Genomic DNA, 22,028 nt, shown 5'->3' on the forward strand with positions numbered 1-22,028 from the left:
ATGAAGTGAGAGCGACACCAAGATTGCGGAAGTCACCCATACCATCTTAAATGACTAACAGGATGACACTTTTTGGAATATCTCTCTCTCTCGTGTAAAACCATGTCAAAAATTATTTGAAATTCGAGTCGGATCTTACTTTATTGAAAAAATGAATCTCTGGTGAAAAATTAGTTGATTGTCAATATTTTCAATAGTGTCATTTAAATGATATCACAAACGATTTATTGTTTCTCTTATCATTGTTTCTATTTCGGTTTCAGTTGGACACTTCTCTTTAATTTTTTTCCCAATTGCTCTTATAGATGATGATATTCTATGTGGATTTTTCTTGTGGACATCAATAACTGAATCAACAATGTTGTTTAAATCTAGCGGTATCAACAAAATGCCGCTCACAGCACATCTTCCTATATCTGGATCATCAAAGGCAGTATCTATGCGCAACGATATTAAGATTATTTGAGCGATACTTTCCCATTCTGTACTCTTATTAACTTGAGATGACCCTATTATAAGTTTAGCCCAAAAGTTAAACCAATGAGGAAATTCTTCAGCCAGGCTTGAATGGCGATTTGGCTGGTTAACTTTATTTTGTAACATAATACCTATTGTCAAGCACTCTTCTTTCCATTTATTCATTTTTTCATTATATCTTTTTGAAATCTCTTCAACTGATGTTCTTCGTTTTCGTGAGAGAACTGCATGAGTAGCAACGGAGCCACCTTTGGCGATTCCTCCTGCCCAGGCAATATAACCACCTACATAATATATCAATGGATTAATTTCACAACAATAAAAAAAAACCACCCATATTTACATTACAAGAAAAATATTTAAGAGACAATGGTTTGCAATTCGGTTACGTATAAGAAGAAGACAATTTTGAGCATTTTTGATTGCAGCTGAGAGTAATTGAAAATCAGTTAAATCAAAGTCAAACACTTGCTGAACATGATTTTCACAGCATGCATAGTAAACGCGAAAAAAAAGCGCATGTTTAATTTTTATATCCACTTTAATTTTGAAATTTACTCCGATTAATCGCGGGGTTTACATGAAGCGCACGATGTTATACCCCGCGTTAACTTTTCCCGGGCGTCTACATGTAATGCTTGCTCTGCACCTCATAATAAACAGTAAACGCGTGTTAACACAGATTGTCAAGGTATCCTGGATACACTGTCCTAACAAATCTCATGATAGTGTACATCAAAATGACCAACTGTCCATTTACGATTATCATATTTACGATTACAGTTAATGATATTATATCACTTCTTTAATTGATTAAATACTTATCCTCGTATATAAATACAACACGAATATTTATCCTGGAACTGAAAAAACATCTCAAACTTTCAGTTTACATTCGCGAGATAATAAGTTAAATAAGATCTGGCAAAAACATTACTGAAGTTGAAGATAATTTGATACGATAAGATAATGTTCAATTTTCTAGACAGGGTTTACATGCTTTTCTACGACGTTTCTGTCAGTGGATATAGTTTTGTAGGTCGATATATATACATGCCACTTTTGAAAAGAAATTATAAGAAATATTTTAATTATAGTTTTTGGAATCGATGTTTTGCATTTAATAAAAGTTGATACTAGTATTTCGAATTTGTTTTTGCAATTTGTAACAGTTTTAAACACATACATATGTTTACGTAAAGGTCGTTTAACAAAAAAAAGATTGCTTACATGTACACCAAATTATTTTATTATTACAAATCAGTTAACTCGAGAAAAAAAATCAAATAGACGTAACAATTAACTTGTGACATCTATAGTAAATACACGTTCACTTTGAAGTGCTCGTGAAAATAAACTTGTAAAATCTTAAGTAAACGCCCGTTTACTGCTGAATAAATGGACACATAGTAAACGCGAGTTTACTCGAGTAGACATCAGACGTTTTTACATTTTGACCTTTATAACGAAATTATATTCGTGTGTTTACTAGTAAACGCGTTCATTGAAGTTTACTTACGAAAAATTTGCACACGGTGTTAACGTGCGTTTACTTCAAATAATGCTTGGTCTGTACCCAACTGTATCACTGATAATGTTCACACCTTTAGTAACCTTTTCAATAGTCGTTTTGCGCGAAAAGGCCGATAACTCAATTTAAGAATTTAATATTTTCGGAGAAGTTTACTCCCCATAGTTGTATGTTTTGTCATCATATTGTTTGTTTGGCCGTCGATGAAAAAGACACTGTGGCTGCATTTTTTTATAATAAGGTATATTTATCAAGACAGTTTTATCGATGTTATATCGTGGTATCAAGATATGTTAGCAATGTTAAATACCTGAATTGATTGTTATTTTGGAAAGGACAATTCATCACTTTCGCTGAAATCATTATTTTGTACAAGTTCACTTATCTGGCTGCAAAGCAGACTAAATTCCTGATGAATTTTACTACGGCATTCTGATTTTTATCAATTGCTACATATTACCGCTTTTTAAAGTAATTTTCTGTTTATATTATCAATAAGTAAGAGTAGCATACTAGTTCGAGTTGTCGTTTGTAGTGTATTCTCAAACACAGTTTTCTTGTACAGTTTGGCAATTAAGAATAAAATTGTTTCAACAAAAAAGCATGTAAGGTTCAGTGTGTGTTTTAAAAAAATTAGTAATTGTTTACAAAAACAAATTATTTCTAGAAACATTTGGCTGACAGGCTTAATATATAGTTATTATTTCCCTTGTTATAAAATATAAATTGCTTCTTCTATGATTTAATATTAACATGATTCTTATTTAATAAATATCTGTTAAATTGAATAAATATTGCTATTTTGATTTTGATTTCATTTGTTAAAGATATTTATTTATGGTCATCGTTGCTAATCATTCATAGCTTCGTTTAAGCCCGCGTCACACTGTCCCGATTTTTATATACGATAGACACCAAAATGCGAAAATTGTAAGTTCGTACGAAGTTGGTCCCGATCTCGTTAACATACCAAAAAGTGACCCAAGCAAGTGCGATGAATAACGAAGTCTATACAATGGTGCCGAAATTATATACGATAGCAAAAGATGGACATACGAAGGTTAACTGAAGACGAGTATTTAAGCTTCATATCTGAGCCGAAGCCTACACGATGGTTCGCGAAAGCTACACATTGGATTACGATGATGGCGCGATGGTCATACGATGTATAAAAGACGTCGTGTACAGTTTACTGGGTCGATGCCTCTGCTGGTGGACTATTAGTCCCCGAGAGTACCACCAGCCCAGTAGCCAGTACTTCGGTACTGGCATGAAAATACGGATTTTTTGTGTTATTAAAATTTGCTATTACAAAATATTAGAAATTATTATAAATTAAGGAATGTATCTCCCTCATGCAAAGATCTGATTCCTTTCACGGATTTGGCTATACCTTTTGGACCTTTTGGATTATAGCTCTTCATCTTTTATATCAGCTTTGGATTTCAAATATTTTGGCCACGAGCATCACTGAAGAGACATGTATTGTCGAAATGCGCATCTGGTGCAAGAACATTGGTACCGTTAATTTTATTACGATGCATTTAAATTATATGCCGAAGGCATTACGCGTTTTGAATTGTTTGATCAATATGGAATACATATTTTATTGTATATTTCATTTCTGGTTTAATCATAAGACAGAAGACCGTGGGCTTGAAGGGGAAAACTTTATAGTTTATGTATCACATATGCATATTCAATTTACCATTTTCTGCATGTGTCATATACAAATATAGTGTCCATATTTGTCCCCAATATGCTACATACGAGGGGATGCCACGCTCGGCATTGCTTTGTTTGAACTGTAAGATGTGTGCACTAATCTGAACAATCACCCATGATTATGCCCATGTTTACTGATCTTTCTTAAGGGTAAGGTAATGGGTTCGTTGATCTCTTTTACTGAAAAACAGCTCTTTCAAGAATATCATAATGATGTAGACAAAAGGAAAGATGTGAGGAAAGCAACAAATGCGGCAAAATATGACATACAGAAAACAAAATAGTTGTGGAGTAAACATTAGTGTGACAACAACTCAGACGAGATCAGTCTCGATTTTGAAAATGTCCATAACCGTGTTTCCGTGTTTCCATCGGCGTAAAAATCGGGACAGTGTGACGCGGGCATTAGAGACTCAATAATTCAAGTGTTTTTGATTTATACTATTGAATTGAATTATTTAAATGCATGAAAAGGCGCTATGCAGAGCTGACCGTGCGAGGGCTGAATAGCCAGTGAAGGTGGGTAAACATTTCCATCATCATCATTCAAATAACTGAGGATTGACGCACAGTCCAACTATGGAAAGCTATCTCTTCCAAAATATCAATATGAGATAAGGGAATCTGCCATATGCGTTCTTAAAACGGATAATTATTCAAGTCATGCAATGCTCCATTTTCAACTATTGGTCCACATGATAAACATTGTACTAAGTGAATAAATTACATATTATTTCCATTGTTTTTTGTTGTTGTTTTATTTAGATAACACTAGTAAATAAGTCATATATCGTTTTTCATATATCAGTTCACAAACTAGAACTGGTTGTGGTCCGCATCCCTTGCAGAGTTGCTCCTGCTACATACATGACCCTTCCCCTTTACCTTGTATTGCTATCAGTGAGTGGTATATATTGATTTCCAGTTCCCTCCCTAAACTCCTACTTAACTCCGTATTCGGTTCATCTGCCCTCTTTCGTCAAGCATGAACTATTCCTGTTTTAAGACTTTAAACAGTTCTTTCCTACAACTTCCATCCACCCAATTCCCATTTGAAGCCCTCTCATTCCAGAGTTCTCATAATTCCGTCTACAACCTTATCAGTGTCACAATGACTAGCACCCATTAACAATCAATTATTTGGATACAAATTATATTATTCTACCTGATTTGTTTCCAATAAGCAAATATGAGTCAGGAATTTTGCTGTAATGATGGCCATTATTTTCAACACATCTCGTTTTTAACTATCATGCACATTTTGTTTACTGTCAACTATACGTATGGCCTTAAAACACACATGACCAATACAAAACATCTCTTCACAAATTTGTTTGAAAGATCTTATAATTCTTATCTATTTATTTAATGGCGTCCTTATAGCCTAATTATGAATCTTTAAAAATTTTTTTTACAAAGGTTTCATAGCAAATCAATACTAAGGGTTTTTCTTAAAGTTTACCTCCGGGTCCCAAAGTGAGGAAATAATTATAAAACATGGGGTAGCAAAATAAATACATAGAAGATGTTTCAAAGGGGCACTAGCTACGATATATTTTAAAAGTATAAAGTATGACATGTTTTGATCAATTATTAACGAAAGTGAAATAGTGAAATAACTATTCGCTTTTAGCATCCAGTTTGGTTCAATATTGTCAAAATAAGCTAGGAAACTGAATTATTCACTCGCAAGTAAATAATTCGACCCAACTGAATCCGTATTCATGTGAACATCAATATAACTCCTCAGCTAGAGATTGATACCGCATGAATTGTCCGTGAAAATTTATTCGAAGGAATAGAATGTCAACAGTGAAAGTGAAAAACAGGCAAATCATTTGATTGACTGATTCGATTCACGAATGAAACCCATTCTTTTACAGGTTAAAACTATGATAAACATATAGTTTTAATCTATAATATGAAATTAAACAGACAATGGAACAACATCTAATTGCAGGAGTTGTTTTATCTATTATATCTATATCTATGTTAACATCGCTTATATGGCCATCGGAGGTGTCCGGGAGTCTACACGATTTTAGATAATATGGCGTCTAGACTAAAATACACACGAAATGAAGCTTCATTGTACCAAGCCCACGACCTGTAAACTGTTTATTTAAGACTTTGAATAGTTTGGATAAATGTTTAACAATCTTATAAATTAAATATGATAATTGGAGTGAAATCGGTGGACTTGAATTTAGCAGCTAGTGCAACTTTAACAAATAGACTATAGTTTAAAAGATACCTCCTCATGTGACAAGATTTATCTTCCCTGTGATTAAAACACATCGAGATTAAGATTGAATTGTATCCCTTCGATAACAGCTTGTACCAAAGCACAACTAATTTGTTTGTGATTTTTTGTTGGTTAACAATAGTGAAATAAAAGAAAAAGGATACAACTTTCAATTTCGAGGTCTCATAACAGCATTTTTACCTGATATTATAATTCTTCATTTAAAATCTAAATGAAAAGACTACCTCTAATGAATACAACACTTTTCTCTTAATTTAGGGTGATCAATGACAAATATTGGCATGTATTTTTTTCACCTTCGACTTTTTATAAAAGAATATGTGAAGGAAAATAAACATTAATATTCATGATAATCATATGACTGATAGGTACTGTTTCGGTATTGCTTTGATGATGAAACAATAATGACAAAATGACTCGGTTGAATACCACATTGTAACCTCTTTTTATATGTTGTTATTGGCTCTTCTTTTTGGTTTATACACAATCCATATGTCAATGAAAAATCAATATAAAATTTAATAAAACCCAAACAGCGGGAAATTCAACACGAATTGCCAGATTACGATTATCATAAAAAAAGAAGAGATAACGCACAATGCTACATTATACTAACACACATTCCACAAATCGAATCGCAACCAATTCAACATATATCAGGCATAGAAGAGTAAATATCTGATACAAAAACACAGATTTATAAAAAAAAATCGAGTCTAGTACAATTTTTATATGTGTAAGTTATAAGAACAAAGTGTTTGTGTGCAAGTGTCAGATACATATAGATTCTTACATTGATACCAGTGGATTATTGGATTTATCGGAAAGTGATAAATTTCCATAGAATTAGAGAAATAATTTTAACCCTGTGCGACAGTAAAAATAACTAACTTTTAATTCTTTTTACTCAACATCGTTTTCATATTGTATCCCATAGATATTAAAAGTATAAAAGTATATCAATTTGTATACGAAAAACATTTTTAAATCTAAAAAACCCCAAGAAATTTGGATAAATGTATTGAGATATTTCATAACCGTACATTTCAACTATATTTGTATTTCATTATGTGTTCGTTTGTATATTCTATCAATAGGAAAATAACCTGCAATAGTTAAACCAAGTGAGGCTCCAAAGGTTACAAAGGATAGACCAAATCCAACTGCAGCCATGATGCCTCCGACTATTCCAGCTGCAGATCCACCAATTTTAGCTTTCGATATCCGTTGGAAGTGCGCGTCCAAATCATCTGCAATGGTATTTATTTCTATGACTGTTTCGTTGCATGATGTGATCCATTGCATTAATAACTCTTCGATTTTGTGTAACCGTTCCCTATTTAGGACATCTTTTTTATATAGCCTGCCATATGCGAGTCGGTCGATTTTTTTATCATCTGAATTTGGACAAAAATAAAACACAATATTATATAGTTGATTCAAACTGGCATCGGGAAAATACCTGTACTTGATGTAACCTTCCAATTCTTATAAATATTGAATATCTTTAAAAAAAAATGCATGCTTTAAGAATAACAGCTTAGCCCAAGGTAATAATTTATACCCCTTTGTGAATCTGTTTTGTTGCTTAATCTCTTCTTTGGTAAAGCTGTCGCAGATGGCTACATGTACATATAAATACAATAATATCACAACTATACCGTTTTGGCCTTTTGTCCTGTTTTACACAAAATTTTCCAACTATTTATCCCTTATGAATATATTATAGCAAGCTTCATTTTCTTTTGCGGAATTTCATCTGCAACTACAGGATAAGAGAATATTGGGAAAACCGTTGGAGCTGAAGAAGTCGTGTTTTAACTAATTACGATTACGATAATGCTGGACGTAGCTTTTGTATTTAAATTGTAAATAAAGTAAGTGTTAACAGTACAGCTGGGTAACTGCGTTTTATATTACGATAGTTGATTAAGCCACAACATTAAATGTCTGATATAATAATACATAAATTGACTGGATATTCTTCGAATTTTAAGTCCATTGTCCCCTCGGTACGGATATGTTCCTTACGTCGTAACTACAATCCCCTTCCCTTTCATGAATGTGACCTACCGAATTAGACTATTTACCGGATTTGTAATCACATAAGCAACACGACGGGTGCCACATGTGGAGCAGGATCTGCTTACCCTTCCGGAGCACCTGAGATCACCCCTGGTTTTTGGTGGGGTTCGTGTTGTTTATTCTTTAGTCTTCTATGTTGTGTCATATGTAATATTGTTTTTCTGTTTGTCTTTTTCATTTTTAGCCATGGCGTTGTCAGTTTGTTTTAGATTTATGAGTTTGACTGTCCCTTTGGTATCTTTCGTCCCTCTTTTTCAATGATTGTCCTTGGCTACGATACATGACAATAGTTGCTTCTCGGTTGACAATGAACTAACTTTTCCACGCATACCCAGTCAATAAGTGTAAAATGTTCGACAAGTTTATATATGATAAACCTCTGATGGATATTATTTGGATATTATATATAAATAAAATTTAATTTCAAATGCTCTTAAAGTCCTTTAATTGTCTACATTTTTCTCTACATATATAAATTTCATGAATTCAATGGGCCAAAAAAAAAGGCCAAATCATACATTCTTCTTCAGTTATAAGCACCTACATTTCTTATTTCTTACTTTAAAAAGTCGTCTTGAAATAAAGAAACATTGAAATAGATAAATCATTTCCTCAATACAATTTCTTTTACGTACAGGGAAGGTAATGACGTTGCTAACGTAAAATGTTATTTTCGCGACGTCAAACTGTGACATATCGGGAAAAGATGCATTTTTTCAACTGATTTTTTTCATTCAAACTGATTTAATTTGAAAACGAGTTCATGGACCCCTATTTTTCAAAACAGCGATTTGTTACATTTTGCAGGGAGAGTATGTGAGCCAAATTTTATAAAACTGTAAATAGAGGATTTTTTTTAAATTTTGATAAACATGCAGCAAAAAATTACGTATTTTCCTCAATTCATGAACATTTGATAAATATGAGCTATTTTTGATTAAAAAATGCATAATTTTTTCGGATACTAATAAAATACAGAAATTATCGATTATTTAACAAAAAACAATTTGTGTTTATCTTTTATAACAAAAAAGTTATGTCTTTCTTTCGAAAAAGAAATTACGACCAAAAATCTGAATTTTGAGTAAATATGCAAAATTTCGACTTCATTTTACTCAAAAAGTAGCACATTAAGGTATATTTTTTTATAACATATTTGATTTAATCAGGTTCTGGTTCTCGAATGTGGGCGTGGGTTCGAATCCCACATTTGACACCATATATTTTAAATAGAGCCGTAGTGTAGTGGTTAGTGCATCGGACTACTAACACAAAGGTTCTTGGTTCGATTCCCGTTCGGGATGAAAATTTCAGGAACTCAATTTTCGGCTCTCCCTTGACACCTATTGCGAGTATGGTCTTGAGGAAACGACGATAGTCCGTCGGAAGGGGACGATAAATGACTGACCCGTGTTAAGAGAGATCCATATCTCTTGCACGTGAAAGACACCCTTGTAGATTTCGAAAAAGAGTAGGCTAATGCCGCTACAAGGCAGAACTCGCACCCGCAAAGTGGAAAGGTAAAAAATAGCCTTTATGCAAATTTTCACGAACTTGTAAATACAGGATCGAAACTGTATCGTATGCCTTTAGGATGATATATTGTTGAAGTATGGTTAACGACTAACTGATCGACAAAGTATTCCATAACCAATCCAAAGTCTCAATTTTAAAGCTGTTAATTTCACAATTCAGAAAATATTTTACAGTTAAATTTCTATAAAAGATCAGGTAACTGTGACATTAAACAACACACTTATAACATATGAGCATGTCAAAGCCAAACAATGCTCAATTTTTTTTAAATATATCTGCCGTTTTTGAAATGATCCATTACCAAAACAACAATATTTTTTTTGCTTACAACATTAATAATTATACTATATAGCACATTTGTCATCTACCTTTTAATGGTAAACACCTGTCTAAACCTGTCCTTGGGCATAACAATAGCTCCATTGGTTCTAGCAGACCTTCTTGTATGTATCTTACTGAAAGATATGAAAAGTTATGTCTTATTTAAAGAAAATTATCGAGTGAGACTGTACCAGCAATGCATACTGGTTATCATACCACATATTCTTTTAATATATAAAACTTGATATAAAGATAAGGTATTTCACAGTCTTTAGTTTTTGGTTTTACGAAATGTAGTGTAGTTTTACGTTGCATATAAGTAAACGAACATATCGACTTACAAGGCACAAAACGATTAACTATTGGCATATCAACGCTTTATAGTTTATTATCAGTCTACAGAACAAAGACAATCAGATATAAACGATTGAAATTTCTACCGTTATATGTGTTACTGTCTTTAAAAGACAGGATATTAAACCGCGTTGAACCACCAACTGGAATATAATATGTGTTCTTTAAACAGCATACTGACAGTTTTAAATATCAGCTCAGTAACGCTCCAACTCACCCCTCTTAGCATGAGACGTATCCAGAGACTGCTGTATTGAATCTGTAAAAATGTTAATCATCATGCAAACGTTACATATTACTTTGAGTTTGAATAAGATGCGTATTTGTGTAATATATTTGAATATGTGACCTTCAACTTTACTTTTATCTATATAGACGGTGTTCTCTTACCAAATAATTCAAAGTTTGGTGACTAGATATATATGTTAAATATAGATTCTTACATTGATACCAGTGGATTATCGGATTTATCCAAACGAGATAGTTAAATTATCAATTTTAAAATCCGAGCCGCCTCGGCGAGGACTTTAAAATTTATAATTTAACTATCGAGATTGGATAAATCAGATAATCCACGAGTAACTTTGTAAGAATCTGTTTCTCTAATGATTAAACATACATTTTCTTTTTTTTGTTAACCAAAAATCCCCTTCGAGTGCCTTTCACATTGCACGAAGTTGTCAATTTCATTAACACCTGTTATCATATTTTGCTTCATTCAGTTAGCTAAAAAGGCAACGACCCTTAAAATCATCCAATGATCTTTTGAGATCACCAGCAACCACACGTTGATTAAATTTTTTTATACAATGGGTTCGGAAAGGGATAAATTTCCATAGAGTTAGAGAAACGTATTTATCCCATCGAACTAGAGATAAAGGAAAAAAGAGATAAATTACTTTTAAAAGAGATGATTTCAGCTTTCCAATTGTGAACTTTCCATTTCGATGGTATAACATTCTGGCAGAGCATGCATCCGGAGTATATATCTCCCAATCGATACGATATTCCAACACTTTTTATTTCCTATCATGATAGAGGGTTGCTGCTCTTGAGGAAACTACAAATGTATTAAACCAAGAGATCCAAATGGTGAAGTTAAATTCATTTCTTCGTAAAAGTTACAGATGCCATCACGAGTTGGTTAATCGTAATTGAATAGCCGTTTCACGTATGATATCGGATATGTCCCTTATGTCCTAACTACGATCTCCTTCCCATTTTACTAAGAATGTGACCTTCCGAATTAGAAAATTTACCAAGTTTGTAATAACATAAGCAACACAATGGGTGCCACATGTGAAGCAGGCTCTGTTAAATCTACCGAAACACCTGAGATCACCTCCTGTACGGTGTATCCAAATTCCTTTTATATGGAAAATACATTACTTTGTATCGTTTCATTTGTTGACTAGTGTAAACACTAATAGTAAATATAGCTTGAAATATGTTCTGTGTTAATAAAAAAAAAATCATTTAATAGCATTTTATCCAACTTTAGTAAAACGTCGGCTTGCACCATACTTTTTATATGTAAAACATCACAGTATTTATATACAAATTGGTTAAAAATATTCAAACGTTTCAAACGTTGCTGACGCAGATTAATCCTGGAAAAATAGAAGGAGGCAATATATCAAGTTTTATTCATATAATTAAGATTATCTTAAGTTAGGAAAAACAAAACATCCGTCTCAACAGCTACAATAATTCACAGTGAAACACAGACCATTCATTGACAAATAACCGATTGTGTAGTAAGCTCGTACACTACAATTGTGTGAAACGCGCCTAAAAGTATCATAGATACGGTAACACTTCATAGAATATTCAGCTGATTACTTAGATACTTTCGACTTACAAGAATTTAAAGAATAACCATTGGCATCTCTACTTTGTGTTGAATTATCAGTCAGCAAACCAACAGATTCGTTATCAACGACTGCAACAACTAAATTTTATAAGTTTCTACTTTTATGTGTGTTTTCAACGTGTTTCTCGTTTCTCGTTTTGTTTATATAGATTAGACCGTTGGTTTTCCCGTTTGAATGGTTTTGCACTAGTAATTTTAGGGCCCTTTATAGCTTGTTGTTCGGTGTGAGCCAAGGCTCCGTGTTGAAGGCCGTACTTTAACCTATAATGGTTTACTTTTTAAATTGTTATTTGGATGGAGGGTTGTCTCATTGACACTCACACCACATCTTCCTATATCTATTTTCAGAAAGAAGAAAGTTAAACAGAGTTGAACCTTAAACAAGATCCTATCTAAACACTTAAACGTACCACTCTTAGCATGAGGCGTATCTAAGGACTGCTGTATTGTATTTGTGAAAATTTTAATCAAAACGAAAGCGTTGCAGATTACTTTGAGTTTAAATAAAAGCAAAATGTTCAATACACTTGAAATTAATGTCTCTTGCGTATATGTAACATCCGATAATTTTACAGAATATATACATATAACTTCATCCAAAAGAGGTAAATAAAATGCTGATAAAACAACTATTTGTTTACTCTACTGTTGACATTTTTAGGGTGACGGATCACTTCAAACCCTCTCTCTGAAAATCACTTGAAGAACAAGTTAAGATTGGAACATATTCGAATAGTTATATTTATTTGAATTAGGAAACTGCGAAAAAACATCTTTTCGAAGACCATTATCATTGAATGTAATCTATAAACAAAAGTAATACAGCAATATGGCTCTTAAATATGTTCTGTGGTAATATAAAAAAAAATAGCCCATTATCCTTCTTAAGTAAATAGTTAGTCTGCATCGTATCAGTATCAAAATAAAACATAGATTAAAAATTGTGAGATATCTAAGCTTTGCTGACGCAAATCTTCCAGATGTTGAACTCTGAGCGAGGCAATATATAAAATTTATATATATCTTTTAGTATACTTAAATTAGGAAGAAAAACATCTGTTTAAAAGGCTGAGATCATTCTCAACATTAATAATTTAATTTTGGATGTAACGCAATGTAAATCAGCTTATACACATAATTCAGTCATGCGTCATCAACGTTTTTTCGTGATGTACTCTAGTTTAAATCTGAGTTTAGAATTAAATTATAAGAAATAGCAGTAATATATTTTCTGTCTATTCGAAATAACATAAATAAAAGTGTTTTGCACACTTCTCGGGTTATTTAGTGTGCATCACAAAGTTATCAAATGTATCAGGATCATAATTTAATACCCAAGACGCGTGTTTCGTCTACATTTTACTCATCAGTGACGCTCAGATCAACATTGTTATAAAGCTAAACCAGTACAAAGTTGAAGAGCATTCAGGACTCAAAATTTCAAAAGATTGTGCTATATACGGTTAAGGTAATCTATCTTACACAATCCTTTCAAATAACCGATTTTGCAAAACGTTCTTGCACACAACTTTTATCATGCATGCCTAAACATACACACCTAAATGTGTTTACCCTTTATAGAATAATTAGCTATCTAAACCAAAAGCAACAAAAATGATAAGTTAATTTACAACCACTGGGTTGATGCCACTGCTGGTTGAGTTTTATTCCCCGAGGGTATCACAATCCCAGTAATCTGTGTTAACTTGATTTATCATTAATATTTTCAAAATAATAATTTATTTGTTAACAAAATTTAAAAATACTAAGGCTGTTCTACCTCATGAATATAATAATCTACCTTGTTTCATCTTTTAACATTTGCTTATGCGAGCGTCACTAATGATTCTTTTGTAGACGAAACGCGCGTCTGGCATAAATAGAAAAATCAATCCTGGTATAGATGATGAGTTTATTAATCATTACATTGATACAATAAACCGAATGCGATCTTTTTTATTTTTTCTAGAAATTGAAATTGGAAAGCACAACGTTTACGACAATGAGATGACTTTAATTGTAAAGTATGAACATACATATCTGTGTAGCAATATTACTGATACGGCTGCATACACAATATATATATATCCACGTTGAAACGATATTTTAGGCATGTTTTCATTAAGAGTGGGGTTCTGGTCACATGGACGCTATTAAACCCAAAAGTTCCAAGTGATGAATTAAAAATCATCCCTCCTTAAATTTTAACAGGCCATTAGTAGTTGGTTGACAATTATTGAATATCTGTTTCCCAAATTTCGACTGATATATATATATATATATTCCAGTTGTCCCGTAACTACGACAACATTTGCGAGTATGGTCTTGAGGAAACGATGATAGTCCGTCGGAAGGGGACGATAAATGGCTGACCCGTGTTAAGAGAGATCCATATCTCTTGCACGTTAAAGACACCCTTGTAGATTTCGAAAAGGGTAGGCTAATGCCGCTACAAGGCAGCACTCGCACCCGCAAAGTGGAAAGGGATTAATATAAGTTGCAAAACTTGTTTCCCAATCCACTATAAACAAATATGTTTAAACTAAAACTAAACTACAATATTTATCGAATGTTAAATTCTCCCTCGCCCTGCTCGTCCGAATTTAAAGTATTTCTACTCTAAATTCAATTAGGCTTTAAACAAAACAAACACAGAAATAGAGTTAGTTGCTCGCAGTAACATTATTATCTTCTCTTGCGATACAAATTTTATTTCACTCTATAATACAAGTTTCTTCGATACAAACAACATAATATAAATACATGTAATAAACATAGCAGCCATTAATGTGACTAACTTCGTACTATACGACCTAACTGCGAGCACCTTCGATACTAATACATTTAAATGCCAAACTTTATATAGTACCCCACCCGTAGAAACCGCCAAAACTTTTCTCGTGCCTTGTACACGTAACATCAGACTTTATAAATAGTAAATACTCTAATTCCCATCTATATATAATAACTACAAATACCTAACGGGAAAACCCCAATTTCAAACGAAATGAAATATATTTAAATTCTCTTTCGCCCTGCTCGTCCGAATTTAAAGTATTTCTACTCTAAATTCAATTAGGCTTTAAACAAAACAAACACAGAAATAGAGTTAGTTGCTCGCAGTAACATCGAATCAAAGGAAATGAAACAGTTCAGAATTAGATGCCAAGATTCAAAGATACTACCAACTGACGATGTAAATGTCCTTAATATAACCATCTTTCGACTGATCTGATGACCATCTACCGTGGCCTTCAATAATCTATCAGAAACCCCGTTATTAGCTGCTGAGGTAGCACCTCCACTTCTCAGACTATGCAACCGGAATTTAGATTTATCCAAATCAATGTCTTCCAATGCCTTAAGTAATATCTCACGAGGTCTAGTGTACGATAAGGATGTATTGTTTTTGCTTAGCTTGTATACACCTTGTGATTTCAAAAATGACAAAGACCGAAAAATAAAATAATCAGAATCAGATTCTAAACCAGCTAATTTCAAATAAATTTTTAACCACTTAACAGGACACGTTTCATTCCCGGTCCTAGCAGTTATAACCGTGTTTCCTCTTCTATAAATGTCTGTTTTACTCTTATCAATAGTAATCTCAACATGAGTATCATAAAAAACAATGTTGTTTCTTTTTATCTTTGCTAACTCGCTGTAGCGTAAGAAACCGGAAAATCCAAGAAGACATAGTAAACACACTCTTAAATTAGACAAATCATGTTCGGAGCCGTATCTAGAAACAATTAACTTTAAAATGTCAGTAGTAATAGGCTCTTTTTTGTTGATGGGTTTACTCAAAATTCTACGACCGCCTTCCAAAATATTAGATAACAACTTATCAGAACAAGGATTGTATTCAAAGTTAATGTCATGATACCATTTAATTGAATAAAAGTTAGATTCTAAAACGGACACGCCAACACCTTGCTGTATCAGTGAACCGATATAAAACATACTGTAGTTGAATTAGCCGGAGAAAATTCAAGTTGACAATCGGAACACCAAATACGAAATTTTCCAAAATAAAATTTATACTTTTTAACAGTAGATTTTGAGCTAGACGCTTCCACAATTGATGGCAATGCACTGACAATTTTGACAAATCTAGAATCATTGGCTAATTCTTCGAACTGTTTCCATTGAGTCTGTAAATAGAAAAAAACCTAATTTAAAATCTTTATACATACATGTATCTTAACATTAAAGTTCTATTAATATATACGTCTCATATCTACATACATCATCTGTGTGATTCTTTATGTTACACTGTGCAACATAGCTCGTGAAAGTTCATACATAATTCATCATAACACTGTATATTGTACCACAGAACAACTATATTGTTCACCCGTAAACATTTCACACTGTGTGACATACACATATATAATTGTATCTAAATAGATAATCATCTAAATTTCTAAGTTGTAAAATCAACTAACAACACTAACACATTACTGTTAAATGGTTGCTTAGCAAAGATACTGTTTTCTTCCGATCCTTTTCTAACAAATGATTTCGGATTTCTGTACTCACGAAAATCTTTAATATAGTATTTATATTCATATGTTAAACGATTCACAATCATAGGCCAATACACAGCTGATTTCCACTTAGGTATTACTAATGCACCTTTTGCCTTGCATATAAGTTATAGATAATGCATATTTTAAGGTTTTTCTTGTCGTAGAACACCCCGAGGTGTGTTCTACGACAAGAAAAACCTTAAAACATGCATTATCTGACTTATATACCGTCAAAAAATATTAATTTTATATAGATTTGTAAAATTTAGTATCCTATTTTACCGACAACACTAAAGTGGGATATTCCTTTCTAATCCGTTCAGGTTTTATTACGCCCTGCGGCTCATTTAAAATGTGAAATAAAACTCACTAAATAATTTAGATATAAACCTTTAAAAAATTGTTATCCATACACAATAAAAATATTACTGTTACTGCATGAAGTAAGACAAAAATGTATTGTTACCACCCGATAACGGTGTATGACAAACACAAGACACATTGTAAGTTATTTATTGTACCACTTAGCTTATGGAAAAGGGGGAGGGGTATGTTTTTTTTCTATTTGTTATTTTATTTCTATCGCGGAAAAGTTGTTATTTATTTAACCATTTTACTTGAATCGAAAGAAAAATTCAGAAAGATTGTCTTTCGAATAGCAATACATTTTATTAAAGGATAATCAGGATAAACTTATATACCCTCCACACTTGACCCTTTCGTGAGTTACGTTAATGTTATTCAATAGAATATAAGATTATTTTAATAGTTGATCATTTGATAGAGTAAAAGGTATACATAAATTTAAAAAGTAAAGAACTGACACGAAGACGAATATAAATGCATGTAGGTCACAGTATGATTTCCTATTCAGTGTGTATCGTTCTAAACATTCATGATATATTTGCCACTGGCCGTTAAGCAAGCAACTAAAAATCAATCAACCTATTCAGTTTAACTCAATAAGATTTTCAAAATCATCTTACACACGAATATGTTAAATCTGGATTTATTTTATGAAAGTCTACATTAAAATTCATCTTACATATATGATAATGTTTCTTTATTATAGCGATAAATCAACAAAACTTCACATTATTTGTTTCTAAAATCAAATTGCGGGACTACAATGATGGTTATTTTTACATCTATCATCGGTTGAACTTTTGAAAATAAATTTCAAATCGGCAACAAAAAACTATTAGTCGAATAAAATTTTGAAGTAAATCATAGATTGCATGTTAATCAAGGAAAATAATGACCTTACACAGGTCATTATTTTATGCCGTGGAGCATATACCATTGAAACATGGTATCGTCCGGGTTGATTCTGAAAAAGAATGACCTGATGTTCTGAAAGAAAGTAACTCCATATAGGTATATACGCATATAATTAATAACCCTAGTAATCAAATAAATAGGAGGAACTATTCAGTTATTAAATGCTGACCAGTCATATGCAAATGCATCAACACCGGAGGTACCAGGTGTAAAAAACTTTGAGAAGAACCTAGATACTTTTTTATTTCTACTGTCAGCAAATAAATCACAATTGAATGGACCCCATAATCTATCAAAATATTTAAAAATAATATCTGAAACACCCCAATCATCAAAATCGAAAATTTTGCTCAATTCGTCAGCTTGAATATTTTTATCTCTCGGGATCCATTCAATTTCTAATACAATATTGTTATCTAAACATATATTAAAAAACATCTAAAGCTATGTCCTGAAGCTCTGACTTCATACTACCTTTTCTAATAATCTTGGTCACATTCTGATTATCGGTGTAAATTTTTACAAGTTTTCCACTCAATTGATTATGTACAGACTGTAAAATATTGCTTACTGCTTTTAATTCTCTCCCAGTTGAACTCTTGGTTTTTTCTGATTTATCCCACATAAAATGAGCGACATTATTTGAACCTACAATATAACCAGCACCTGCATATTCGCTGGCATCAGAAAAAACAATTCTCTCGGGCATTCTATGAAAATATGAAATATGCCTAAAACTAACTTTTTCACAGTAAAAATACCAAAATCTAAGTTCTTGAATAACATTTTCATTCAAATATACAAAAGAATCCCAATAATCTCTACAACAGATAGTCATATGTAAATGTCTTGTCATAATTTGACAAATACTGCCTAATGCTGGTAACATAGAAATTATTTTTCCACACACTTTAGCTAAATTTCTACAAGTGATATGTATATTACATTCAAATAAAGCAGATATTATGTTTTTTAAATTCTCAAATTTTTTCACAGGCATTTCTAAAGTTCCGTCTTTTAAATTCCAATTAAAACCTAGCCATTCCATAATTTGAACAGGTGTCCATACACTCTTTTTATTATTTACAACGAAACCAGATTTTTCTAGATCACTTTTAACCTGTAAAGCCATATTTTTACATATTTCTGAATTTTCTGCAGTTCCCCACCCGTCATCTAAATAAACCACAATAGGAATACTCATAACTCTCCAATATTTTACTAAAACTCTAAGCGTTTTAGTAAAAATGTGACCTGCTGATGACAAACCGAAAGGCAAAACTGTGAAAGTAAAAAATCTGGTTTTATTGCCGAATTTCCATGAAAAACCTAAAAATGTTTGATGATCATAATGCACATCTAAGTGATGATAACCATGCCTTAAATCAAATTTATACATGTATTTTGAATTATGTGCGAAAGATAATGCTTCATTAACACCTTTTGTTTTTCAACATATTTGTTTACGTGTCTTAAATCTAGTACAAGTCTTATTTTACCTGAGCTTTGTACCGAAACAGTTAACGGATTTACTACAAAAGGTGGACACTCTACTTCATTAATACAATTGGTAGTAAGAAGTTCATCTATTGACTTTTCAACAAAAGTGGCATGCTTAAGAGCTGATTTGTTATTAGGTAAATAAATACAACATGGTTCAATATTAAATGGAATAAGATAGCCAAATTATATTGTATTTAAGATAAAATCATTTGCCTGTAAAACAGATTTCCAAAAAGACACACTATGTTTTAAATTCCCTTTAACGTTAATAACTTGATCTCCAGATTTAATTTCATAATTGTTAATAAAGTCAAAATTATACTCAACTCCATTCGTAGTATCTTCATCTAACGTCGGTTCTTTACTGTGACTTTTCTTGTTCCTTTGGGGCCGTGCTGACTGTTGCTGACGGACTTGCCTTGAATGGCCAGTATCTGGCGAAATGTCTTTGTTGATTGCAATAGAAGCATTTCCCGGATCTGTTCTGCGACTGACCTGCATTTTCTCCGAATCCACTGTTTTCACTAATCCCACGAAAAAAATTCTTTGCGTTGAATTTATTTCCACTTTCTGTAGGTTTATTGCTGGGCCGATCATACGGTTTTGAACTTTTCCTTTTTCTAGAAGCACTGGCAATAGCGGAACGCAAATTGGCTGCATCATCCTTATCGTCAGCCAAAGGACTATCAAGATATTCATTAACGGTGTCCCATCCATGTTTGTCGGCGATTTTCACAATTTTGTTCCTCTTCCGCAAGGTTTCTTTCTCTTCTGCTAATACCTCCAACGCCTGAACGTACGATTTGGACCTTATCAGTTTCTCTATTCTTGAAATCGTGTCGGACCTTTCTGTATTAAATAAGTACTGAATGCGATGTCCCTCTCTCTTGAAAACGAAATCTGGAGTCGAAACACCGGTTGACTTCACTGGTTGTATAAATTGGTTTTCGAAATGTTTGATTGAATTAACCTTCTGCTGTTCTAGAGCGTTCGTTAAAACTGTTGAAAACAACGATACGGCACCATCAGTAGACAACTCGGTATTTGATGTACTCTCTTTTCTTTTGGACGGTCTCAAATCATCATGGTCGGAACCAGTATCGGACATCATAAACGTAAGTTTATGTGACTAACTTCGTACTATACGACTTAACTGCGAGCACCTTCGATACTAATACATTTAAATGCCAAACTTTATATAGTACCCCACCCGTAGAAACCGCCAAAACTTTTATCGTGCCTTGTACACGTAACATCAGACTTTATAGTAAATACTCCTGCAGAACTAGTTCTAAAACTAGTTACACTAATTCCCATCTATATATAATAACTACAAATACCTAACGGGAAAACCCCAATTTCAAACGAAATGAAATATATAACCTTACGAGTTAAAATTATCACCAGGTGTGTACTTAAATGTCAGTTTTATTTTCAATTATTATTAAACGTCCCTTTGGTTTCTCTAATAAAAGTGCATACTTAATGTGTATTATTTCTACAACGATATTAATGATAAATTACAAACCATTGTCATTTTCAGCTAAAACGACGTTAAACGGAGTATCTTCTCTGTGACTGAAAACACTTCCATTCGTTCTCTCGTATATGTTACCAAGAAATCTTTCAAAATTTTCTTTTACCGACTCGTTTGATTGCATCACTCTTTTTCCCATCTCAAGATTAAGAACTAATGAAATGTCACTTTGTTCTCTGACATCTTCTGCAATCTCATTTGATGGACATTCGTTTATTTCGTCTTAAATGATAATGATAATAATACAATGATTATGTTACTTCTATTTAAATAAATCGTTTTACTTCTATCTATTTTTTTCTTTTAAAGGTTTGAGTTTAAACACATTTCAACTTTCGAATGGGATATCTGATACTGTAAATAAAATGAAAACATGTCAATCCTACTGTTTCTCTAACTTGTTGAAATACTATGAGAAAAACATTACTACTTTTAGAAAAATTAACGTTGTTATCGGCAACGACAAATAACTATAATTGCAATCGGCCAAGCAAAAGGGAACTTGTTTTCACGTTCAAAATAAAGCGTTGCCTTATCTTTCACGTTCGATTTTGATACAAATTATCCCAAAATTTTCAAACGAAACATCAATAACTATTGGACTGCACTATCTGACACACTGATGATTTTTCTGAAGACAAAACACGTGTATTGCGTACACAATTTTAATTTATGATAAGACATTTACAGGCATGTATGCATTTTAGATTTAGTTTTTAATATCTGATAATTTTAAGGATTACGACCATAAAATATTATGGATTCAAAACGTTTGTTTAAATGAATCGGATTGGGTAAAGTGTCGACTCTTTGCCCTTTTCAGTTCATTTTTTTTTCTTTCTCTTACTATACACCATGAAGCAATTGTGATAAACATTTTCCGAGTTGTTCTGCTTTTTGATGATAAATAAAATATATTAGAAAATTTTGCAGATGAATTGTACGTAAATGCTCATACGATCCCATCCCCATGCTTGACACCATTACGTATCCTTTCACGAGTATAT

The 22,028-nt window shown here is 32.5% G+C and overlaps 1 protein-coding gene across 1 annotated transcript in view; it reads right to left on the reverse strand.

Annotated features, from left to right (window-relative positions):
* Nucleotides 1–213: 213 nt before the first annotated feature.
* The window catches only part of LOC134684747 (uncharacterized), a 33,078-nt gene continuing 11,263 nt past the window's right edge, over nucleotides 214–22,028 (reverse strand). Inside the window, exons 4-6 of the mRNA XM_063544054.1 lie at nucleotides 21,013–21,243; nucleotides 9,989–10,075; nucleotides 214–761 (exon numbers count right to left, since the gene is read on the reverse strand). Coding sequence (XP_063400124.1) covers nucleotides 214–761; nucleotides 9,989–10,075; nucleotides 21,013–21,243 — 866 coding nt within the window. The remainder of the gene's footprint in view (nucleotides 762–9,988; nucleotides 10,076–21,012; nucleotides 21,244–22,028) is intronic.

This window comes from Mytilus trossulus, chromosome 9, assembly GCF_036588685.1.
Source record: "Mytilus trossulus isolate FHL-02 chromosome 9, PNRI_Mtr1.1.1.hap1, whole genome shotgun sequence".
NCBI lineage: Eukaryota > Metazoa > Mollusca > Bivalvia > Mytilida > Mytilidae > Mytilus > Mytilus trossulus.